This window comes from Centruroides vittatus, unplaced genomic scaffold, assembly GCF_030686945.1.
Source record: "Centruroides vittatus isolate TY-2023 unplaced genomic scaffold, ASM3068694v2 contig_290, whole genome shotgun sequence".
NCBI classification, from domain to species: Eukaryota; Metazoa; Arthropoda; class Arachnida; order Scorpiones; family Buthidae; genus Centruroides; species Centruroides vittatus.
Genome location: NW_027121846.1, coordinates 591,835 through 618,645, shown reverse-complemented (window position 1 = coordinate 618,645; position 26,811 = coordinate 591,835). Strand labels below are relative to the sequence as shown.

The following is a 26,811-nucleotide window of genomic DNA, read 5'->3' as shown; positions in this document are numbered from 1 at the left end:
ATGCAGGCACAATGTTCTAGTAAATTCAGAAAATACGTGTAAACGTGAATTACGTATTAACAGAAATACTTTCAACTAATTTAAAAAGTTCAATATATGTATGATATGGCACACACTTTACATGATGTATTTTCTCACATTTTTTAGACATTCCAACAAAACCATAGCGCAAATTTAAATAGTTACTCGACACAAAATTTTATAATTAATTTAAAAACTGGAAGTAATTTCATTGGCAAGGAGGAAAACCCGGAAAAAACTCCCGCTTTCAGCTCGTCCGAGTGAGGCGCGCACCCCCGATCGAACTCCGGTGTTTAGGGTCTGGTCACCGCCATTATGAGCGGAGACGAGGACGAAACATCACAGTTTATAATTTATACTAATTACCTTCTAATATTAAAAAATTAAAATTTTCAATAAATTACAATTAAATTAAGATGTTTTGACTGAATTCGAATAGAAACATACCAAAAAACCAATTAAAGTAAAAATACTGGTTTTTCGACTCTAAGGTTTTGTTAACACGCGGTCTTCTCTTCTTGATCTCGAAACTTTTGTTTCAGTGTTGCCCGATCCGGAAGCTTTTGTTCTAGTGTTGCCAGATACCTTTACATATATATTTTAAAAATGGAAAAGTTATTTTTATAACGTATTTTAAGTACGTACTTTTCAACAAGTCATCAACTGTAATATTTTTATTCATGTCATTTTGGAAAATGCTCTGTAATTTTATATACACTTTGTCTTGTATTTCGTGGAATATTCCCAGAAAATATAAAGTCCAGGACCAGCGGCGGCCTTAATGATTGCGAGGCTCCGGGCAGCAGATCTTTGCGAGGCCCTTGTCCTTTGTGCAAAGTATGTGAATTGAAAATAGATATTTCTGATGATTGACGAGAAATGCAAAAGTTATAAATAAATAAATTTAGAGTGTTAAAATATTATATTAGAAGATTTATAAAAGTTAACAGTCATAAAGACGACAAATTAGTAATGATGATAAACTAAGGTACATAAATGCCTTAAAAAATATACACGGGGATTTAAAAATGATGTTTGCAACTTATAACTAATAGCTAAAGATAAAATAAAAAGTTTTAAATATCAACTTTTTTCTACTCCAGTTTAAGCGCGAGGCCCCTGCTAGAGCGAGGCCCCGGGCGATTGACCCGTTCGCCACCCCCTTAGGCCGTCACTGTCCAGGAGGTTGTATCATAGCTTTATATTAAAATAAGTTTAAGTGAAAAGTGAAAATTTTTCCTGAATAGGACATTGAATATTAATTATTACTAATTTTTCATTAAATATTTCTTCATTGGACGGGAGAGGATGTTTTGACGTCTCCAACCGAAGCAAACAAGCGTCTCTGCCCCCAAAATTAACGTTTCTGCCATTTTATAATAGTTAAAAATATAACAAATATTTTAATAAAATATTATAACAGATGACGCCACCAAACTTTTTTATGTAGCCGAGAAATTGAGCAACTCGTTGCTGGATTATTTTTCTATGAAAAAAGTAATGAAATTAAAAGCATTAAAATTCCAACAAAAAAAAATCTTTAATTTAAAATAAAGCCTTTCAAACACATCTGAACTGCAATATATACAATAAATGGTGTTTCCATCATACAAATAAGTATAATATTTAATTACCATTAAACAATCTGCCACGAATTTTCACGTTTTCTGTAATATTCCGAGTAATGTATATTTTTGAATTTATCTATTGGAGTTTTGAAAATGCGCAACCACATCGTATAAAAAATTAAGATTAAAATTTTAAAAATTACTTCTAAGAAAACTAGTTATTAAGTTTTAAAGAAAACCTTCTCCCCAGATCGATAAAGCAATTATATTGTCATTTGACCCATTTCTAACACATGGAGTTTTGTTTACAGTCCCGTTTATTGACATTTGTAATAGAAGAATGTGGCCAGATCACGTCAGTCTCTTCTGCCGGAGCAATTAATTTTTATTACTCTGATCTTGACACTTTCCTTTCAAATTTCACACAAACCCAATGTAAAGAGTGTAACCTAAGATAAGTTAAATTCTTTTTACTGAGTACACTCAGAAAATAGTGAACAAATCTGTCTCTTATCACAAGATGATAAACAACCGTTTTTCTGGATGCGCTTTAGTGGTTCCATGAATTTCACGTTTTATAACATTAGCTACAGCACAATGAGAACGGATAAATGCAGGAGCAATTTTCCATGAATTTTGTCTTGCACCATTGCCATGAATGAATAAATTTGTCCAATATCAGGTTCTGTGAGTTGGCATCGACGCCGCATGTTTCTTGTTTTCTCAATAATTATTGGAAGTATTGTACGCTATATGTAAATTTTTGATATATATTTTATTTCATAATTTCTTCCTTGAGTATCAACGAAATTTACACTGACCTTATAATTTTGTCTTTGCAAAATTTTGATTCTTTTGCATGTTACCATGTCATCTAAACAATGTATTCATTTACAGTCTAAAAACATTACTTTAAATTCCAGCACTGTAAAAGTTTTAGACATAAAGGTAAGTCAATAAATAACCAGCCAAAAGCAAAAACATGGATAATTTTTCGGTGGTTATTTCTTGATCCGCACTTGCATTAATTTATTTAATAAATTAATTAAATTTTATAATACAGTAGAAAGTCGTTAATCGGAACGCCGGTAATCGGAATCGCCGGTAATCGGCACGATTTTCAGTCGGACTGTGTCGTGCTGAATCGAACGTTTTTGATACTAAATTTACTTCTAAAGTATAATTTCATGTTTTTATATTCTTCAATATATTTATTTTGTTTGTACAAAATGCAGAAATAATTTTTAACGTCCCCAATTGATTCCGATTTTCGACTCTCTACTGTAATAAATTTTATACATCATCGAATACACTTTTATTAATTATGTAATCATACGTTATATCTGGATAATTGTCAAGATATAACTATTAATTATCCAAACAAAAACATCTGTGATGTAAAAAGTTGCGCCAAGTAAAAAATTCTGACAATTTATACAATACACAAATTGTTTTTGTTAGGAGTTTTTCTTTAGAAAATATAAGCTTAACGCTTGTAAGCGATGCCTGCAACATTTTTATTATTGTTTTCTACATTCTACTTTGAACTACCAAGGTTGTCTTTGTACTTGAAAGCGAAATGTAGAAAACAAATCTTACCAAACTTATCTCAAATTTGGTAAACATAAACTTTGCATACTTAAGATAAACTAGAGAATTTTTTACTGTGTAGACTCAGAAAATAACATATATTAGTGTTTCTCAAACTTTTTGGTTCGCGACCCCCTTTTGCACTTAAAAATTTCAAAGGACCCCGAAGAATGAGTATGTGTAGAAAAACATCCCAGAGGGAGGGGGTTAATTTAAATTCAGGAGGAGTTAATTTCTTTTGTTTAATTAATCTATTCAATGTTGAAATTTTTCTCCGTTGCGTGTCGCTTTGCGTTGAATTTTTGTTAATGTTAAGACTAACGAAATTTTTTTAAAAATTATTTCTTTATTTTTCACAAACAAAATAAATATATTGAAAAATATAAAAACAAAAAACATTATATTTCGGAAGTTAATCTAGTCTCAAAACGTTCCAATTCAGCGCAAGATAGTCCTCAGAAAAACAAGCAAAACTTACCACTCACGATGGGAAAAAAGTCTTGATCATCTTTCTTTCTTTCTTATGGCGACAGAGGAGGTGTAGCTCAATGGCTTTCACTCTCCAGAAGCAAGAGAACGGAAGAGGCGGCTTTATCGAAGACGACCAGTTCGAGAAGACAGAAGAGAGGACGCGACGCGATCAAAGCCGGCCTTATAGGAGACGACCCCCCGAGAAAGGAAGATAGAATGCCTTCCGGGAGGACTTGGCGGCAAGCTGGTCCCTATTCAGGCGTCATCTGCAAGGAGGAAAACCCGGAAAAAACTCCTGCTGCCAGCTCGTCCGAGTGAGGCGCGAATCCCCGATCGAACTCCGGTGTTTAGGGTCTGGTCACCGCCGTTATGAGCGGAGACAAAGTCTTGATCAAATACTGGCGCGTTCTTAAGTACCCCTTTCATGGTCGCGCCAGTGCTGCCAGCTAAAAACGCATATAAAGGACGCGTTTTTTTATGCAGCGAAAATGTAGCGAAATGACGTCACGAGCAGCGTTGGCCATTTAAAAATGGGTTTTAGAGGATTAGCTGTAAAGCGCTTCTCGAGCGCTGCATAAAAATCGCGCCCCAAGACATAGCCAAATATTACAGCACCACAGCACTACCGGAAATTCGAATTTGCCGACTGAAACGCTTTCGGTTGATCGGTTTTCGGATAACGACGCTCTACTGCATTTCTAACTCGACTTGCCTACAGACGCAACGCTGCTAGCGAACACCATTCCAAATGACAACGCTGTTCTATCATAGTTTAGGCGGAGAGTGGAACTCGGGGAACCCCAATACGCACAAATTTATGAATATTATATTTAGGCTCGTATTTAAATATTTATATTGTTTTTATTATTTATATGTGCAATTTATTTAAGTGAACATTATTCTATATATTTTTTATTTCTATTATTTCTAAACATGAATCCATAGTAAATTTATAAAATATTTGAAAAAATTGACCTGGCATTAATTTTTCAGCGACTCCCCAAATATTTTTCACGACACCCTTGGGGATCGCGACCTCCACTTTGAGAATCACTGACATTGATGACACATTACCAAGAACTGCTCATAAGCAAAACTAGAGAATATATTGACATTAAGACAGTTTTTCAGATATATCAGAAAACTTTAGTTTTGAAGTTGATAATACAGAACAGCCAACATTTAATGTAAAATTGTTAAAGGCTCTCTAACTGATATAAGGCTGGCTATCAAGGCTTTAATGACTTGTATATTCTAGTTTTATACTAACTGTACTCGAAAATTCACAATAGTAAGAGAAGAATGCATGTAAGACTTAATTATTTTTGTAGACGCTTTTCTACAAACGTTAGTAATACAGCTTTAATGTTAGTAGTACAGAACAGCCAACATCTAGCTAGGGTAGACAGCTTGCTATAAACGATGATAACTGAATGATAATCGAGATGTTAAATATCATTCTACCTCTTTGGGTATTGAATTTAAATTAAAATCAGTCAGAAATTTCACAGATGGATCTTAGTCCACGTCTTTTATCACTCGTCTCATTACAACTTTGATCATACCGTTCTTGTGCATAGGAAAAGACTTTCTTAATGCCCCCAATCAGAAAAAATTAAATTTAAAAATTAGTCCAAAGGATACAAAGTTGTAAAAAATTTGTAAAAAATTCCAAATTCTTTTTGAATACTACAATATAATTATTACTAGAATATAATTTAATTAATTGTTATTTAGTTAAAATGTTCAAACATATTTTAACAGATAGAATGCAAAGTTTTTAAACGGTACAGTACATAACAGAAAACTCTTAACAATATGTATATTCAAGGAAGAGAAGAACGGCCATACGTCCATTTGACTCAAAATTAAAAATAAATAAGTAAATAATACTCTTTTTTCTTTCTGAAACACATGTATATGTGACCAGAAGCGTTTTTAGATTTATTTGTAAACTTATCCCTGTGCACCCTGATGATAATATCTGAATATGCCACTATTCTAAACGATATAGGCGTAAACCGAGTCAGGAAAGACGCCTAGGTGTTGTTTATTCAAATAATACTCAGTAGATAAGTCACAGTCACTTTAATGGTGACTACACTTAACGTTCACATGTTTCATTATTTCCAAGCGGATTTAAGGGAGAAATGCGTAGTTTTCCCGAAATATTTTATTATGAACTAAATTAGATTTATTAATTTTAGAAACCTACTGAACGCAAAAGAAGGGAAACTGGTGCCGATAGAGGAAAATGGGCCAAAAAGGACTTAGTTCTTCGATCGAAAACATACTTATTAATCTTCTAAATTACTATGAACCAAGCAAAACATTTAACACACACACATATATATAATATATAAATTTTTTTCCTACTGAAGTCCAAAGTAAAGCAAGTCATAAGCGTTGATAAAAACTATAAGCGCCTTAACCGGTTTTACCCTATATATATTTATTAAAAAGCGGCGATTTCAGCGCGAAGAATGAAAATTATTAGCGTACAGTTTATACAATTTATGTGTAATATATATTTTCTATCTAAAATATGCAGAATACGTCAGATAAAATAATAATGATGAAAACTATCACTTTAAAGAAGCAAATTTCAATTTCTTCCAAATTTATAATTTGGACAATATGCGATAATTTAGAAAATATTCTTGATATTTTTAGAATAAAATATTGAAAATACAATTCAATTTATGTTATCATATTTATTATTTAAATCCGTAGATCTGCTAACATTTAAAATAATTTGCTTTAATAAAGTTTAAAACACAATAATCGTCTATTTTCTCGTAAGTTAAAGGAGGATCTCATGCATATAAAGAACCATGACATTCCATAAAATAGTGCAATGATATGGATATATTTTTTTGTAAATGCCCTTCCTTCATTATAAGTCGACATTTCTCAATGATAAATACATTTTGGATACACAGTAGAGAAATATTCCATAAAACTTTCTCTTAAATATACGCTATTACTTATCTGTTTTTAATTTAGAAATTTCGAAAATAAAAATTTTATTAGATATATTTTTATTATAATATTGCAACATACAACACAACAAACTATGACCAAATAGAAAAATAATTACATTTAATTTAATTTCTTACAGTTAATTATAACACTTTTTGGCAGATACTGTTCTAATAAGATATTGTTAAAATAAAATAATGCTTTATCCTAAAAATTTTACTTTTTATCAACAACGCAATTTTAAAATTTCTATCGAACATTTTTATTACTAATTACGCTAGCAATAAATTTTAAAAAATCATAGAATATAATTAACATTGTCTATCATATAAACCATTTTTCAACATAACATACGTTTTATTTATGAAGCAGTTTTAAAGTCTAATAAATTTTCTCTCATAACAACCATTATCTCAATTAATTACATTTGTCAAGAAGTTTATTTAATTTCTTTTTATTTTCTATTATTTTAAGTAACACATATAAGTCCTATTACCTTCTAAATTTAAAATTTTTCTTTAAATTAATTATGATGTGAAACGCATTTAAATTTTGATGGCTAAAGGTCGACGGGGTGGAGAAATAAAGAGGATAGTATGTCATATCTCGAGTAGGGTCGAACTTAATGACGATTGTCCTCGTTATTAACATCTACAGTTTTTTATATAGCCTTATCTTATCCCCAAAATTAAGCTTTTCGCCACTGTATAATAATTAAAAATATAAAAAGTCTTTAACAAAATATCATAACAGAAAAACGTCACACACCCAGTTTTAATAAATGTTTAATTTATCTTTTGATAAACTTTTCGTATGTCTTAAGCCTTTTTGCTGGAACGTTTGGATTCGAACGGAATTTTTCGGTTGGTAGTCCGTCTAGAATATGTCGAGAACCCGTTCCTCACCATGTGACCGCCCCATTATGGGCCTGACCGAACCCGCGATGGCAAACCAAGAGATCCTTTTAGTGTCTTCAAGGCGCAAAGTGTAAAACAATTTGTCATTGGAACAATTTAAAATTTGTTTTTCATTAATATAATAATTTACCTAAGGTTATATTTAATGTATTGGTTTATAAATAGCCTATAGGCAATAAAAATTCATAAAGCCACGCAAATTATTTGTCAGTGATAATTTATTCGATTAAATGACTTTCCTTTTTCTTTCGAGATGTAGTAGGTAATTTAAAACACGTGTGACGGACATCATACAACTCACGCTTCTCTGGTTCTGGACTATAATCAGTTTCTTCGAAAGAAATTGCAAAATTTACCTCTTAATGATCGATAAAAATGATTCTTCATAAATTTTAAACTTTTCTCCCATGCCATAAGTTTAATAGTTAATTGAGATTAGTTAAGAGAGTATAAAATGCATATAAAATCAATTACAACTAATCTGTGTTATATTATACAATACATCATCTACAATAGTATATTATACATTATATAATGTAGTGTATGGTTATTTATGACAACAATATAATAATTGATAAAAAGAAAGAAAAATATGTATTTAGAGTACACATTTATGCTATTAAATGAAAACGGGATTCCAAAACTTAGAACGACTTGAGAATGAGGCCGAAAACGATTGTTCCCAAAATTTAAGCATTATCGGAGATAAAGATTCGTCGAGGGTGCTCATTAACACAGGAAATCATATTAGAAGATATTGTGATGACGAAGAACACATTTTATCCAAATTATACTTGAAATTTAATTTGGATTAACACCAATACTAAGTAGAATATTAATTTTGTTACATTAATATTATGAGGAATAAAAAACAAGGCATTTACGATTAGGAAATATTTACTAGACCTTCATATTAATAATCATAGAAATTATGTGACAAGTTAATTTTAGTATTTAGTTTTTCCCCCGTAATATTAATTTTAAGTTTATACCTTGAAATATATCATTCGTCATCTCGAGGTCGAGTTCGTAGAAATTAACAACAGATGTGCGCTATGGATTTATTTCCTCCACGTGACAACGTCTAATTTAAAAAAAGTAACTAACTAAGACTGGAAATTCTATCATTCTAGTTTTTGTTTCCGAAATGAGTGTTTTGTCACAATCCGTTCTGTTTTTTCTTTCGTTAGCTAGAGTACTCGACATTGGTCGGGAAGAAGTAAAAATCATTGAAAATGAATATGATTACATCATAGGTAAGTGTTCAAATACAATTTAATATTGTTTCTAATATAATCTATAACAGCCTCCATTCTATTTTATAACGACATCATTAACAAATATTCAAAGCAGACTTCGAATGTACAGTATATTAATATTTCCTAAATATAATTTGTTTCTCATTGTTTATACCTCTTTTCATTTATTTTAATCGCAAAATCTTCATTTTTTTTATACGTATTGAAGTTGATTATCATCATTATCAAAATTTGATTGGCTTTGAAACAACATTAACCAAAGTCTTCTTGAAAATGATCCAAATTAATACTAATTAAAAGGTAAATATTAAACACTTATAAGCCCACTCTTTCATTTTATTTACAAATATAACCTGAATATAAATTAAATTTGCTATACCTCTTTAAATAAAACCCGAATTTTGGAAGGAACTTGGAAAGATGAAGACTTTTCTATAATTAAACTTGAAATTATTGAACAGTTTCTTTTGAGTGAAATATTTTAATCAATATAATCTAAGGCCGGTGTAAGTTGTAAAAATATTAATATCAAATTATAAGAAATAAAAATTTAGAAATTCTGTCTCATCAAAGTGAAAAATGTCCATATTTCAGAATTTAAATACATAATTTCCATGCCAGGCTAAAAAATAAAATCGAGAAAAGAGAAAATAGCCTGTTAAATTTCGTAAATACCTATAACTTTTAACAATATATATAGTTACGATGCTAATAAATAATTATATTAACGCAAAAATTTATAAATAAGTGATTGGGAAAAAATTTTAATTATTAAATATTTTAGAAGCTTTTAATATGACTGATTTTTTTGTCTTGATTAGTATAAAATTTTCATAATTATATTGTAAGCTTAATTACAGGCTTTATAATAAAATTCTAGTTTAATTTATGTAAGTATAGTTAGAAATTTTACAGAGATTATTTTAAAAAATCTTCATAAAATTTATAATGTTAAATTAATTCAGCTAAATTAGCCTATTCTTGGATTTAAAAATGCGGAAGTAAAATTAATTCACAACTTACACATTCTGAAAGATCAGTTACTAGTTATTTCTATAATAAAAAATAAAATCATTCATTCTCTAAAGATAAATTTATTCACTAACAAAAAATTTCGAAATATAATTTCAAATCATCTTTCCTTGCTGTTGTATACGTAAAACAAATAAAATAATTTGTCTCCTTATTAGCTTCATTAAAATAATAACAGTAATTATAATTGTTTTTTCTAAGCATAATTTCCATATTTATTTAAATAAAGAAAAATAATTATTATCCAGGTCAAATTTGAAATGTTAATCGCATATAATTATAAAATTTCAGTTTCTTTAGACAATTTGATTTGATTTTTAAGTAATTTGATTTTCTTTACACAGTTGGAGGAGGATCAGCAGGGGCAATTTTAGCAAACAGGTTGTCTGCTCATTCAGAAAATAAAGTCTTACTTTTAGAAGCTGGGTGTAACGAAAATTCAATTACTGACGTTCCAATTAATTCTGCACTTTTACAACAATCATCCATGGATTGGAAATACGTTACCGAACCGCAAAAATTCGCTTGCCTTGGTTTGAAGGAAAAAGTAAGTAATATCTCAAAATAAAATTTAAGAAAGTTAAACAAATGTCAAAATATTACATCCGACGTGCTACAAAAGTTTCAGACAACATAGAAAATATTTGATAAATATCTTATTGCTTGCAATTACTTACATAGTAATGACATCAGAAATGACTTATGTAGTACCTTGAACTCATTGGGAAAACAGCGTAACAACAATAGAGTTTCAAATATAGCCACAATATAATACTTGATTTATACAAGTGTTTTATAAATAACTAATCTATCGTTAGGATAAAATTTTAATAACGACAATTATAGAAGCGCTTCTGAATAATGTAATTTCGTTTGTCTACTAATATTCAATAAGCGTAACTAAAAAGTAAAAGCATATTTATTTATTTAAATTAATAATAAAAATTTCACACTACAAATTAAATATATTAGTTTAATATCTATACACATCTCTTGTATAAAGAATCAAAATTTTATTATTTTTCTCTTCAGTTTTTCAAATGCAGTAGCTATACTGATCATATGATGCAATTCAGCAAATATTTATTTATTGTTAATAATGTTGATGTTATTATAAGTATTGTTATTAATATTAATAACAATAGTACTGTAATATTAATGATGACAAAATTAGAAAATAGCATTTACAATAAACTATTTTAACATTATAAATGTAGGAAAATCCAAGTGGAATTCACTATTTTTATAACATTTATTTTAAATTTAAAAAGTTCTTTCTTGTTAAATTATATAAAAATATTTTATAAAGCTTGAGTTTTATGTAAGTAATGATTAAACTTTCCATCCTGAAACAATTTCCGATTTATAAGAATTATATATCCATATACCAAATATACAGTATGTATATTTTCTAAGCATAGATCAAAGTTAAAAACTATTTAGCCATAATAGTATTATATCAATATTACTTTTACCTTTCATCATCTATTGACAAAATTTATCTTTAGGCTATATAATTTCTACTTTCTCGTTTTCCATATGGCACAGTAATATATTGACCTTCGCATAACAACTCAATGGAATATTGTAAAACATTCCATTGTTTAGTCGGCTTGTTGGCAATTTTTTAAATCTGTAATTTTCACATAACTGCAAAACAGATGAATTGAATTTTAATTTTTAAAGTAATTATAATTTTTCATCTATATTCTTATTAATTTAAATGACGTTTCTACAAGTATTATTACTGATAATATTATTTCAAATAACTGCAACATTAAGATTCAACATTTTAAAAAGAAATTTATGAGTAAACTGTTTAATTTACGTGATTATATATTCTAAAATCAACTGATTTATGTGATGTTATTTTTATTTTAATTATTTATTTGTACGTTTTTATAAGCGTTCTAGATGGCCAAGAGGTAAAGTTTTAGGAGGTTGTAGCGTCTTGAATGCTATGTTATATGTCAGAGGAAATCGAAAAGATTACGATCAATGGGTTGAACAAGGAGCAACTGGATGGAGTTGGAAAGAAGTGTTTCCATATTTTCTTAAATCCGAAGATAATACAGATTTATTCGTATTGAGCAATGGTAAATTTGATTATTTTTAAAAATAATAATATAGTCTTATTATGTTTTAACGAAGTTACATTCTAGCATTATAACAACATACGATGGAATATCAGAAAGTAGTTTTTTATTTTATTCTCGAGGAAGTAACGCCTGCAGCACGGTGTAACTCCGTATCAATTTACTCCATCATCAGATTGTAAGAATTTCTTCCACGTAGACCACGTGTGCTTTGTCAATTTAGTATTGTCAACCTTACTGAATGAACTGACAAACGGAGTGTTCAAAGAACACTAGTATGATGTTCTTATTATTGTTCTTATTCTAATTATTTATTTATGGGGGAAAGAAATCTATTATGAAAATTCACCATGAGCTAATAAAAGATTATGATTTATTACATAATTGATTTATATTTATTGATTGATGATATCATTTTTTATGGTTGATTGTAACATATGAAGATGTAATATGAATTAGCAGAGTTAGCGTAGGAAAGATAAAAAAACAGTATTTTGTAAATTGACACTCCTTTGAGGTCTGTGTTTCTAGTTTGTCGGAGAAAATCCAAGAAATTAAACTTTGAATTCATCTTCAGAATATGCATTTTTCTACCATAAAGGCTTCGATTCTTTGGTTTATCTCTATAATAAGTACAATGCAATACTTATTATAGCGATCAATCCGACATCCAAAGCAAGTATGACAAAGAATACACTAAATATATGCGTATATCTGCTGCATGCTGCCACATTGTAACTTGTTTAAATAAAAAATAAAAAATAAGACACCTTACTTTTTGAATTTCCTACTTAAAATGAAAGTTCTGTGTTTATATTAAACATACTATAAATATAGAAAAATTGTATAAATTCTCTGAAAATAGTCACTAATAAAAGAAAACTAAACTTTCATAGGAATATCTATTGAAAAACTTTCTATGTTTATAGGTTATCATGCTACCGGTGGTTACCAAACAGTTTCTTCTCCGGTATATGCTACACCATTACAAAAAGCTTTTCTTGAAGCTGGTAAATTATTTGGATACGAAGTAAGAGATATCAATGGCGCAAAACAAACAGGTATTAAAAGAGACTTATTAAACAAACATGATATATTTTTAATATTTAAATCCACAAAATTATAATTAACAAAAATATTTTGTTTTGTTCATTTAATAAATAATGTGCATATACTGTAATACATTGTCATTTTTAATTTTACATTCCATTGACAAAAAACAATTTTCCATTATATTTTTAGGTTTCTCATCTGCTCAATCAACCAAAAGAAAAGGTAGAAGATGTAGTACTAATAAAGCATTTATAAAACCAGTGGAAAAAAGAGTGAATTTAAAAATAGCTCTCTTTTCATTTGTAACAAAGGTAGATGTTTTTAATTATTTATCTATTATAAAATTTAATAAAAGATTGACTTAATCTTCGTCTTTGATATAGCATTATAAACAATTTTCATATTTTTAATATATTCTTTCTATGAATGTAAGTCCAATTTACATTAGATTCTTTTATCGATTATTATCGTAGGAGTAAGCTTTAAAAATCGGTAAGTATGAGAATAAAAACAAAATTGGCTCAAATTATAAAAATTATAATTTAATTTCATTTTTTTTTTTTGATAAAAGAAATAATAATAAAAATTGATTCATCTTATAGTATACTTAGTATATCTATCTTATGATATGCTATTTATACCATGCTTAATAAAAATGTAATTAAAAAGATGAAAATATAAGTTTAAATAACCAAATAACATATCAATAGGTTCTTATTTTTAAAACCAATAGATTATAAATTAGAATATTTTTTGTGTAAATATGTTTAGTATTATGTAAATTATTAATGAAATGATTGGATTTGTTATAAGTCATATCGTTTCTTAATACTATATCGTTTCTTCTAGTTTTAAATAAAATTTATCATTAAAATATTATTTTTTAAATTTTAATAAATATTAACTTGATTTTATTATATAGGATATTATTATTATTTAATTACAGAATTAGGTTAATTTATGTTGCCTATGATAGCGAACATGACGGCTCGTCTCTGAAACAGTGGAGATGCACGTTCTAACCTAACCTAACCTAACCTATTCTAATAAATTACCATAATTATTGCCAACCAAATTATTAGAGTAGGGGTAATTTATTAGAATAGGTTAAGTTAGGTTAGAACCGTGCATCCCCACTGTTTCAGAGACGAGCCGCCATGTTCGCTACCATAGGTAACATTAACCCAGAATTAACATCTTAGCAAAATACTAGATAAAAATTCTATATAAAAATATACTTAATCTTAGTACCAATTAAAATAATGGACCTAATTCCATTATTTTAATATCGAATGCTGCTTTTCTTCTATCGGAGCGAAATTAAGCAAAGTTTTATAATGATAAATTAAATTCGTGAAGTTGATCCTTTATCTCACGAAGAAAATACAATTACTTGTTTTCTGAGAATTTTTGAAAAACTTTTATCTGTATTGTTTAAAATATTGTACAAAATTTTAATTTTTTATATATATCTTAATACTAAAGCTAACGCTAACTTTATAAAAGTCTTTTGGTTACAGCAATTAAGACTGTTAATTCTGAATTTTATCCTTACAAAGCGTAAGCACAAACAAATAAAGTTCATGTTATCTAAAAACGAATAGATAAAATTAAAGACAAAACCCGATATATTTATTAGTTTATATATTAATTTATATTTTGGACAAATCTGAATATAGATGTCACCTTTTTATGGGCACGAACATTTCGTTTTTTAACCATTATGCGAATAGTGTGGGACAATGCAATGGTGTCTTGTTCAACAAAATGTATGTCTAAAAGTTGAGAAAAGCCTAAAATTAAGATTTATTTAGTTTTATTTTTATCTCTTTCCACTCAGTGGGCACTAAGACAGCCTTTTTTCCCAGTTTACAATAGATTTGGCAGGCTCACAATGATGGCAGCTAAAATTTAATTAATATTTTTAGTTTTATTTCCCTGAAAATGTTGGCTAATTATAGGCCTAAATTTCTATAGTAAACTAGTCTTTCCTAATTTTATGACTTTATCCTTTATATAATAGAAAAATAATAGATACTATATGCCTTATAAAAAAATTTTTTCCCTTTTTAACTTTATAAGAAAGATTACAGATCATCCAGCTAAATCAAACACTATATTTTCTTTTCACTTCATTCAAAATTGGATGAATAAAGCTACACTTTTAAGTTGCTATTTTAATGTAATAAGTTTGTTTTGATGTGTTTATGCTTAATTAGTTCGATTGTCATAATTGAAAAGCACGAGATCCGTTTTACTTCATGGAGAAATTGAGAATGACCCTTACATTGGAATGAAATGGATCGTATGATAATATATTTTGCAATGTCATTATCATCACTTCCAAAACACTTTGGTAATTAGGTCTTTCACATCTAACTGTAATGCTTTTTTACAATTCAGTTAATTCAATTTTCTCTGTTACAGCAGTATTTTACAATAAGTGAATTTGCTGAAACTGATCTAATTTATCCCCGCTTACAATATTATTAAGTATTTCACTATAGCATGACTTAACCTTGCTATCAGAACATTATTCCATAATTTCTCTACTTTGTCATATTATTTGCCTCTTTCTTAACAAATAAGCAAATATATGTTCAGTTAATATCATCTTCAATAAGATTCAATAATCAAATATGTTTTATTTTAGAAAATTGAATAAGTATTCTATTTATTACAAAACAGAAAGGTTTTTTGTTATTATAAAATGTGAAATAATTCAATATAAAGTTAAAACTACAGTTTCTGTTGGATCACGAAGCGAGTATAGGCATAATTGTAATAGAGAAATTATGGATTAAAGCTTTGATAATAAAATAAGCCACGCCTTGCTGGAATATTTACTAATTTGAGTGGATAACTCTAGAATATACTTTTCAAATTAGTATTAGTGAATGCCTTAAACATAAAAATTATATTATAATTTTTGGGTTATGAATTAATTTGTTTTCAGATTATTTTCGATGATTTGAAAAGAGCCATAGGTATACAATACGACCGTTTTAACAAAACTCATGTCGTAAGTGCCAAAAAAGAGATTATTATCTCGGCTGGTTCTATAAACACACCTCAACTATTAATGCTGTCAGGAATTGGACCGAAAGAGGATTTAGAAAAATTTGAAGTAAATAAATTTTTATTATCTAAAATTATCAACATTATCTCAAATTATTATGTAAATAAATTTTATATTTTATTCAACTTTATTAGATACCAATCATATCAGAACTTCCTGTAGGTTTAAATCTTCAAGATCATATTTTCCCCCACGGTGTAAATTTCTTGATTGATAAACCTGTTTCGAACGTTGCCTACCGAACAAGCTCACCAACTAACAGTATTCTTTATTATGCTGCTGGAAAAGGTAAGTTTAGAGTTGTTATCAAATGTTAAAATTTCAGTTGGCACTAAATATGAATTTTCACGAAGGACCTTGGACATTGTCTAATGGACTCGAAGGGATCGCTTTTATAAATACACAATACTCAAACGTATCGGAAGATTTTCCTGATATTCAGATACATTTTTCTTCGGGAAGCATATCTTCCGATGGAGGAAGCGTTCAAAAGGAAGCAATTGGATTGGAAGAGAAAGTAAGTTTTATAAAAATATGGGAAGGTACTGCTGCGTGGAAATTTTAATCGACTTACCTTTATCTTTTAGGTGTGGAAAAATTATTATGAACCATTTTCTTTCCGAGACACATTTTCCTTTCTTCCTGTTTTACTTCATCCCAAAAGTCGAGGATATGTGAAATTAAAGAGTGCTAATCCATACGAATATCCAATTATCGAACCAAATTACCTCTCCAAACCTGAAGACGTTCTAGTTCTTATTGATGGTAAATTTCCTATAAAAACATAATGTTAATATTTAGAAAATTTCAATGACTTCCGAAATTTAATTTGTATTCAGTTTTTACAGTAGAGCATCGATTATCCGACTTAATTCTGGACTGGGGTTGGTCGGATAACTGAAAAACGGATAACGGAAAAGTATGAAAAAATACATTATTAGTATAGTATATTAGTATATCCCATGTAATTAGTATATTACTATATAGCGATTAAATAAAATTAAGCCTCGTTTAAATACTGGCCGCCTTTCATGGTCGAGCCACGTTGCCAGTTAAAACGCAAAAATTTAACAAAAATAATATTAAAGTAGCCAAGACATAGCCAAATATTGTAGCACCACATCACTAGCGGACATTTGAATTTGCCGACTAGGACGCGGTCGGTTAATCGATGTGGCAGTTGATCGGGGTCGGATAATCGATGCTCTACTGTAATATTAAAATTCTATTTGATTTTATTTGAATATAGGAATAAAGAAATGTATAGAATTGGGTAACTTAGAACCGTTTAAGAAATATGGAGCTCGAATCTTCCCAACAACTGTACCAGGGTGTGAAGAATTTAAAAAATATGAGGATGAGTACCTGGAATGTATGGTTAGAACTATGACAACGACTATGTTTCATCCTGTTGGAACTTGTAAAATGGGTGCAGTTGATGATCCGACAACTGTTGTAGATCCTGAATTAAGGTAATGATTATCATTACAATGTTATATGTCGGTATTTATTATTATACCGGAGTATATAAATTAATGTTGTTTAACAAACATATTACCTCCACATTTTTCAGAGTAAAAGGTGTATCTGGTTTGCGTGTCGTCGATGGTTCTATCATGCCAACTATAGTAACAGGAAATACTAACGCTCCAATAATGATGATAGCGGAAAAAGCAGCCGATATGATTTTAGGATTAAAATCATCAAATAAACACGATAATTTCCTGTAACTGTATTAATTTATTGTGTATAATTGAATTAAATTATTAGCATAACGAAATGTAATCTTATTAACTGTCAAAAATGTATTTATTTATTTATTTATTTTATACTGAATAGTCGATTGATAATGTTTTAGAAAAAGTTCTACATTTATATGTAATTTAGTTTATATGATTTTTTATATTTAAGTTAATTTTATATAATTTATTATTTAGAAAATCAGGCAAGAAGCAAATTTATAAGAACGTTAAATAATAAATTTAAAAATTTCTAATATCTTTTATTTTGTTTTCCCTTAAAGTTTAAACTAACTGAAATTTTATATTAAACTAGCTGACCCGGCCACACGTTGTTGTGGCTCAAAATGTATCTATTATAAATGTATAACACTTCCCTCGTAGGGGAAATTTCAAAAAATCCCTTCTTACTGTAATTCTCTTGACGTACCTATTAAAACGCAATCAAAACCGCATGCAAAATAGTATAAATAGAAGCCGAATTCTTCACAGTAAGCCTTAATCCTGTTCCTCTCCCCGCTGGGGAATATCGAAAAATCCCTTTTTAGTGTATATTCTGTTGACGTAACCTATTAAAACGCAATTAAAAACGCAAAAAACGCATGCAAAATAGTATAAATAGAAGCCGAGTTCTTCACAGTAAGCCTTAATCCTGTTCCTCTCCCCGCTGGGGAATATCGAAAAATCCCTTTTTAGTGTATATTCTGTTGACGTAACCTATTAAAACGCAATTAAAAACGCAAAAAACGCATGCAAAATAGTATAAATAGAAGCCGAGTTCTTCACAGTAAGCCTTAATCCTGTTCCTCTCCCCGCTGGGGAATATCGAAAAATCCCTTTTTAGTGTATATTCTGTTGACGTAACCTATTAAAACGCAATTAAAAACGCAAAAAACGCATGCAAAATAGTATAAATAGAAGCCGAGTTCTTCACAGTAAGCCTTAATCCTGTTCCTCTCCCCGCTGGGGAATATCGAAAAATCCCTTTTTAGTGTATATTCTGTTGACGTAACCTATTAAAACGCAATTAAAAACGCAAAAAACGCATGCAAAATAGAATAAATAGAAGCCGAGTTCTTCACAGTAAGCCTTAATCTCGTCCATCTCCCTCCAGTAGGGGGAATTTCGACATGTATATTATATAAAAACACGTGAGTATTTGAATGCAACGTTGTGTCAAAATTTCAAAGGAATCGGTAGGAACAAACAAACGTTATACTTTATTTATATACATAGATAGAAAATGATCTGCTTTAGTTTATTCTCACAAAAGCATAATGCCTCACAGAAAAGCAAACTTAGGTCGTCTGAAGTTAGCGCCATCTGTTGGACATAAAAGTCTTAATCCATATATAAATATATTTTTGAAAGGGGGAAAATGATGATCTTCACATATGCCACAAACCTTCGCGGAAGTGTATTAAACAACTTCCCAAAGTTTCATGGCAATCGGATAAATGGTGTGGTAAAGCATAAAGGACAAACACACACACACACACACAGACATACATTCGTTTTTATATATATAGATAACTACGTGAAAGATACTCTTAATGTTAAATAAACTTCTTAAAAATTTATTGTAGTAAATTATGTGTTTTCATTGATGTAATAATACATTTTGTAATTAGTTTTATAAATTTTTCATCGACTTATTCTTTGTAAAAATTACCTTACTTATATTTAAAGTTAAGGACATAAAATTGACTGAATTGATTGAGCTATTTTTATTATGATTTATACGATTTTAATTGTGCGCGTACTTAATAGACTTTGTCTTTCAAATTTAAGTTTTATTCATATATTTTTATCTACAACTTGAATTTTTTAACAAAGATTTATTTATATCTAAAAAGATAATACGTTACGATTTATTTACTGCATATATATTAGAAATAATTAATGATAATTTTTTCATATTTAAAATCATTGCTTTCTTGTTTATGAGATTGAATGAACAACAGATTAAAAATATAATCGTTATAAAGGAAAATATCCACGTTATTTATTTTCTAAATATATCATTTTAAATTCTGTTCACTCCTATATTTAATCTTACAATTTAAGTTTTCTTTTATATTTTTTATTTATTTATTTTTTTATTAAATTAAATAAATTTATTTATTTATTATTTATTTATTAGAAAAACTCCATACATAAAATTAATTTTTAGGAGGAGAAGTTACATTAATTACTTTAGTTAATAAATTATATTTATACCAAATGGACTCAACTGAGTAGTTGATGGAGAATAATCCATGAATTCTATCTGCTGGATCTTTACAAATACCATTATTAATACAAAGAACATTATTAGAAGGTATTGATAAACGTAAATAATCAAGATCCTCACAATCAAACATATAGTGATTTAAGGTCGCATTTCCTTTCTTACAATACGGGCACATATCTGGTGAACGTAGATCAATACACAAATGTTTCCATGTTAAACGGAACTTATTTAGCCTAATCTGTATGATCGTGTTTTTAATAATAAACGGTTACTGCTGATAATAAATGTAAAAACATCGGTGGTTGTCTAATATTTCTGAGTACCATGGATAGTATTTAGCCTTAAGGACCCTGTCACCTTCTTCTATCAAGAAAACATTGTTAAACTCTTGTAAAATTGTATTTGTATAATATTTCAAAACTTCAGGGGATGAATCTATTAAGGAGAGTGAGATACCAATTCTATTAAATAGACTCTCCAGTTTAGTGAACCAACTATATTTCAGTGATCTGGTCGATGAAAATTTCTTCAAGGTAAAATAAGCCTCACATTCCAGAGATGATGGGTCAGAGATTATGTTCCCCAGAAAATTTAAGGTTAGTTTAACAAAATGTTTCCGGGTAAAGTCTAGGCCCAATTCAGATCTAATTGCATACGATGGGATCGATCTCTCAAGACCAAAAAGACGACGAAAGAACATCAGTTCTATAGAGTCAATGTCATCAAAACAAAAAGGCCCCCAAAAGGGCAGACCATAAGACCAACTTGAAGTAAATAGAGAAGCTGCAAGTTTCTTACACAAAGCCATATGGCTGTTCTTAACCCGTCTCAAAATATCTATTACAACATTTATTTTAGAGAATGCTTTACCTTTCACGTAAGATATGTAATTCTGGAACGAGCCAGTAGCTGAGAAACGAATCCCCAAATATGTAGCTTCATTAACAACACTAATTCCTCTTCCATTTAAGAAAACTTGTCAGCCTTTCTCAACCTCCCACCGTGTCTAAAAATCATTATTTTCGACTTGAATAAATTAATACGTAAACCCAAGGTAGAAGAATAATTATATAACCTGTCCAATTTCCTTTGTAAATAGATCGGGGTAGTGGATAACACTACTGTATCATCGGCAAATTGAAGTAAATGTACTTCGTAATCGCCCAGAGAAATGGAATCTTTACTTAAATCATCAAAAACTTGTACCATATCATTAACGTAGCAATTAAACAATATTGGACTTAAAGAATCTCCTTGTGGTAAACCCTTTTCTATAAAAAAAAAAACATCAGTAAGCCCAGCACTAGTGGAAATCCTTGCTTTCAGTCCTGAAAATAAACAATGAATTATATCAATAAACTTATCCAAATTAAAAATGCTTGGGATTTCTAATAACAGAATCTTCAAAACAACACTGTCAAAAGCTTTTTCGTAGTCTATAAAGGCCGCAAGTAAACGTTGTCTCTTCTTTGAAAGTTGTCTACAAATAATGGAGTGAAAAATTAGAATATTGCTCAAAGTACAGTACTCTTCCGAGGTTGGAAAGCGAATTGCACTGGTTGAATCAAATTCCGTTCTCTTAACCAATTACCCAATCTTTTAGACAAAATAGATGTAAAAATTTTCCGAACTACAGGTAACAGCGAAATTGGTCGAAAGTTTGCGGGCTCATCTGTTGGACCTTTTTTACGAATAACTTTTATCTTTACCTCCAATCACGATTCCGGAATTTTAGCAGTGTCATAAACCCGATTAAATAACTTGACTAAATAAGGAACCAAAGTAGTCCTAGAGTAAACAATTAAAGACGGAGAAACACTATCCACCCCGGGAGCCGAGCGAATTCGCATCTTTTGAATTGTATTCATCTCTGAATCAGAGATAGGAAGGTCTAAGATAGGATCAACTACAAGAGGAGTCATCAATAAGGACGGAATCGGAGGTAAATTCAACGTATTTAAAATAACCTAAAAGCGCACAATTCGAGCATGAAGTTAAGAATTTTACTCGTTATAAATGATATTTAGATGTAATAAAAGCACAATAAACCCCAAGATATGAAAATTAGTGTATTCATTTTTGGAACGTACACGTTTTTATCTATTCCGAAAATTGTAATAACCTAATTCGTCCGCTTCTTAGCTTCTATTTTTAGTGCTTTTATTTGAATGTTTTAATACTACTACAAGATCCGTCGACTAATCTTGTTGCAGGCTTATTAAGAACAATAGGCCTTTGTAATTCTCTGCATGACCATAATCTGTTAACTTCATTCAGAAAATATTCGTCGTTCTTACTAGGGTACAAGAATTAAACTTGGATCAGATATTAAAAGATATGATTCCATTACAACAGATAAATAAATTGTACAAAATGAACAAAAACGTAAAGTTTTTCAGTACTTCACACGTAAAATTTTATATTACAGTAGACCCCCCTATAACACGGTAGATACGTTCCATGTTATATGAATCCGTGTTGTACGAGTCACTTAAATACATGAGCCAATTACAGCCGGCACGTGTGCAGTTTAGGGACTATGGCTGTTTGAAAGGTTTTCTTCCATAAAATTAATCTATTCTAGACTAATTTGACTCAGCATTTCCAAATCACGTATAATTTTTGGGAATAATCCATATAATCTATGCTATAAACAAAAAATTGTAGGATTACTTACCGAGTGTGCACCGTTCGAGGACGCCATTGCTTAAGCTTGTTTTCGTCGCGGAGCGGCTCATCGAACGGCGGGCGCGTGTTTTTTGATCAGCGAATTTTTTGCAGAAAAATAACTTAACTTTGGAGACATCATTAATAAAAATATAATTTTTATGGCCGTTGAATAATAAATGTTTTTTTAGTAGGTCCAGTGCTCGTTTAAACTCAACGGTTTGTACAATATCCGCTATTGGTCCAGATTCGATTAATCCTGTCGCGACACGAGTCGGCGATGACGTTTTACCGTGTAATACGAGTCTCTTTTAGCGTGTGATACGAATACGATCGCAATTTTTTCGCCGTGTTATACGAATACGTGTTATAGGGGAATCTACTGTATTTTTAAAATTATGTGTGGATAAATATAATTTCATGGAAGAAAATAAATCTATCGTATTCTATTATATAAATTTAGCTAAAGAGTCTACATATAATAATATGAGAAATTAATTAAAACTACTGTATTATGTCAGATGTACCGTACAGTACTTAACGTAAGCAATAAATTTGTGATATTTGTAAATAAATATTGATTTATACACTCAAAAATCATTTATTAATTACTTTTACGTTTGTCATATTTAATTAAATAAATTAATTTGTTATAAAGTTGATTCGGAATATCTAATACAGAAACTATAGTGAATTAAACGATATTTTATTTATTTTTTATACAAAAATCGCTCTTAAAAACTTCTATCTGTGGGCAGTATGAGGGACTTTGTAAATCAACCCATCGTGTGTTCGATCAGGCTCACAATTGGGATGCGGAACGAAAAAAATTAATTATCAATTTGTAAACTGCATCAATTTTGTATAAATTACTTTAATTTTTAAGCATTTAAGCATGTAACTTTTAAATAGAATTGTACTAAACATAGATTATTACTTTTGTAGTCTCTGTACAATAGAAATGGAAGAGAAATCTTCAAATATTTAGGCAATTAAATTGATTTTTGTACTAACTAAAACATGTGTTTAACTTTTTCTGAAAGAAAGAAGTTTTGAAATTTCTTTTTTCTTTTGTAGATAAAAGTATAACCAAACATATAAAGCCACTGAAATTAAAAGCAATTAAAATCATTTAACATTATATTATGCATGATGTTAAGAAATATACATTTACATTTGTGTGTGTTTAGAACAGTTTCCTGATAGAAGGACTCAAACAAAACAGTTTCTTGTTGGGATTCTGAATGTGAGGAATTTCCATAATTCCTTGGGAATTATGGAAATTCCTCACATTCAGAGCCAAGGCGTTAAATTCTAACTGTATCGCTAATCCAAATACGTTAGGAAACACTGCTCTGGAGAACTCGGGTTCGAGTTTAAATGGGGAACCTCCGAAAATTTTCTCGAATTCCTCACCCGAGAACCTTCATTCCATTATGGACTTGAAATAAACGCCCTGTCAGTGCCTACAAGGCGAAGAGTAAATAAATTAACAACACACGCAGCAATTTCATATTCTTAAGATGCACACTTAGTTAATGACAGCACTCTATTAATAATACATTGAAATGAGAATCCACGACTTATATTTTTATATATTATTAATAATGTATAATAAAGTGCTTAGCATATTAAAAATAAAGAAAAAAATTCCTAATAATGTACAGTAAATAATAAGCTGGCAGCAATTTTTATACCAGTATTATTAACTATTAAAAGAACGGGTAGCATCAGAAATCATCCTGAGCACAAAAGTAATAAATTCTCCAACACCTTATTTGCTAAGGAACGTTTTCAAATCTGCACGCCGCCGTTATAAATCGAACGTTTTCAAACATTAGAACAATATTTAGATAGAAAGAATGGACAGCTTCGTCGAAAACAGAAATATTCAGCAAAATACTATTTTGGAGTTTCTGTTTATTTCAAATCAACCTTATCCCTGGATCATGTTCGAAGATGGCTTTCCACATAATTTTCCAAAATCTCCTTTCTATATGCTAACAAAAGTTCAATTTTTCATTATATGTATTCACATCTTTCGGAAGCATTTTAAACCCGAATACTTAATAAATCTATTTATTCCATTAATTAATTATCTCGGATTGCGCTATATATTTCAAGTGAGTATTTATTTATTTTTTGATATATTCTTTATTTTGGTATTACCATTTTACAATAATATTTCTTCTTCAGATATTTTATTATTTGACATTCGTTAGTCTGCTGAATAGATGCTGGTGGCCCAATTATCTCTGGTTTAATTACAGAATAGCAGGAACATATTATCCATATACTTCGGTATTCATTATAAATTTAATCGTTATCTTAAAACTACTAAATTGTCATTAAGAAGAAAAGGAAGTTTCCATTTAGAAAATGCGTAGAAATTTCTAGGTTCGAATTCTTTTATATTATTTCGTATACTTTATTTTTTTTAAGGTTTTAATACTTATAGATCCATTTAAAAGCCGTACTCGGGTGCCTGTTATAAGTACTGTACATCACATCCCAAGCATAAAATGAAAAGAAGTCATCATTTTGATCACTTAGAATGGATCATCGTATATTTTTGTACGTTAATCTATTACTGTACTAGCATTTAAAATGGAATTTTACTTGAATAAATATAAGCAGAAGAAAACATACTTTTGAAAAAAGAATACATTATATAAATTTCATCAAATTTATGTATTCGATAGAGAATAAAAATAAGAAAAGTAAAATAAATTTGCTTCTGGTTAATTGATTAACATGAGTAATGACCTTTCATATTATACGATGTGGCCTGTAATGGTCATGCCTACTCCTAAAGGATCTGATTGTCACAGCCGGCCAGCACGAGCGTAGTATAGGGTTTGATCTCAGAAAAATTAAGGAGAGTCTTGATCGACATACAATATTATTCCAAAAATCATATACAGTCGAACCTGCTTATCTCGAATCTCACGGAAACAAGAAAATAATTCGAAATATTGAGGTTCCTACACAACAGTAATAGGTTTTAGATATTAATGGTGCGGTTTTTTTATATATTGTTTAAGTATCAATTTCCCTTGAAAAAATTTCTTTTTTTCAAAAAAATTAATCGATTTAACATCACAGTTAGTTTAATCGTTGTTATTTCGTCTGTACCGCATTTCATCAGAGACAAAGACTATTGGGTTTTATTCTCAACATTTTTTATTCCACTATACATTTCGGGTGCAATCTTTTCCGTCTATTTTGCGTCCCTCATCAGGTGTTACATTCCTACAATTGGTAGAGAACACATTTGTTACATTGATTATTGTAGTTGGGTTTTTTTTATATATACAAGTTATAAAATCAGTTAAAAATAGAGGACAGGAGCAATCTAAAACACCAAATAAGAAATGACATAAAAAGACTAGAAAACAACACTAAACTAGGTGAAAAAATGCTAAGTGATAGAGGAGGAAAAGATTACTCAAAAAAATGCATAATATTAAAAAATTATTTAAAGAAAAATAACCTAAACCTAATCAAAGCTGATAAAACCAACCAAATTATCATTGTTAATAAAGAATGGGAAAAAAAGAAAAACTCAGAAATAATCCTAACAGATGACTTTGTTGAACTAACCGAAGACCCAAAAGATGAAATTAAAAAATGAATGAAAAAAGAAATTACGAAACTATACAAAAAGATAACACCAGGGGGAAAAAACAAATACTCAACTACAAAGACATTAGAAAACCACAACTTAAAATCCGTCTTAAAACACACAAACCAGGAGAGATATGCAGACCACTAGTGGACTTTAAAAACACGATATTATCTAACCTAGAATTGTTCATAAAGAAAAAACTAAAAATAGTACCATACTCAACCTACTCTATAAAAAACACCGACGAATTAATAAGGAAACTAATGACGGTTAAAATGAAACCAACACACAGGTTATTAAGTTTGGACATAATTTCTATGTACCCATCAATAAAATGGGAACTCATTGAGGAGAGCCTACGCAAGATGGACATACATAACTGGCTACTAGAACTAATAAAATACAGTTTTTACAATAATTACTACCATATAGAGGAAAAAATATATAGACAAAAAAATGGCATTAGTATGGGAACA

At 29.5% G+C, this 26,811-nt stretch overlaps 1 protein-coding gene and 1 long non-coding RNA gene across 3 annotated transcripts in view; one reads left to right on the top strand and one right to left on the bottom strand.

Annotated features, from left to right (window-relative positions):
* Positions 1–26,811, bottom strand: part of LOC136972369 (uncharacterized) — a 151,079-nt gene that overhangs the window by 109,896 nt on the left and 14,372 nt on the right. The gene's annotated exons all lie outside the window — the stretch shown is intronic.
* Positions 8,590–17,848, top strand: LOC136972429 (glucose dehydrogenase [FAD, quinone]-like). Of its 2 annotated transcripts, none has more exons than XM_067267028.1 (11): positions 8,590–8,805; positions 10,185–10,387; positions 11,747–11,936; positions 12,866–12,997; positions 13,179–13,300; positions 15,946–16,116; positions 16,203–16,356; positions 16,422–16,585; positions 16,656–16,833; positions 17,318–17,540; positions 17,642–17,848. In XM_067267028.1, exons 1-11 carry the CDS (start codon positions 8,697–8,699, stop codon positions 17,796–17,798), a joined length of 1,803 nt encoding a protein of 600 aa, XP_067123129.1. In that variant the 5' UTR covers positions 8,590–8,696; the 3' UTR covers positions 17,799–17,848. The 2 variants fall into 2 exon arrangements, with proteins under 2 accessions (XP_067123129.1, XP_067123130.1); XM_067267029.1 differs by lacking the exon at positions 8,590–8,805 and adding an exon at positions 9,901–10,017.

What these genes read in the sequence shown, in the direction of transcription:
- LOC136972429 (XM_067267028.1), top strand. Translation starts at nt 8,697, where the DNA reads ATGAGTGTTTTGTCACAATCCGTTCTGTTTTTTCTTTCGTTAGCTAGA. An exon ending in AGGATTTAGAAAAATTTGAA is followed by an intron (nt 16,117 to 16,202) that starts GTAAATAAATTT and finishes CAACTTTATTAG; the next exon opens with ATACCAATCATATCAGAACT. An exon ending in CAATTGGATTGGAAGAGAAA is followed by an intron (nt 16,586 to 16,655) that starts GTAAGTTTTATA and finishes TTTATCTTTTAG; the next exon opens with GTGTGGAAAAATTATTATGA.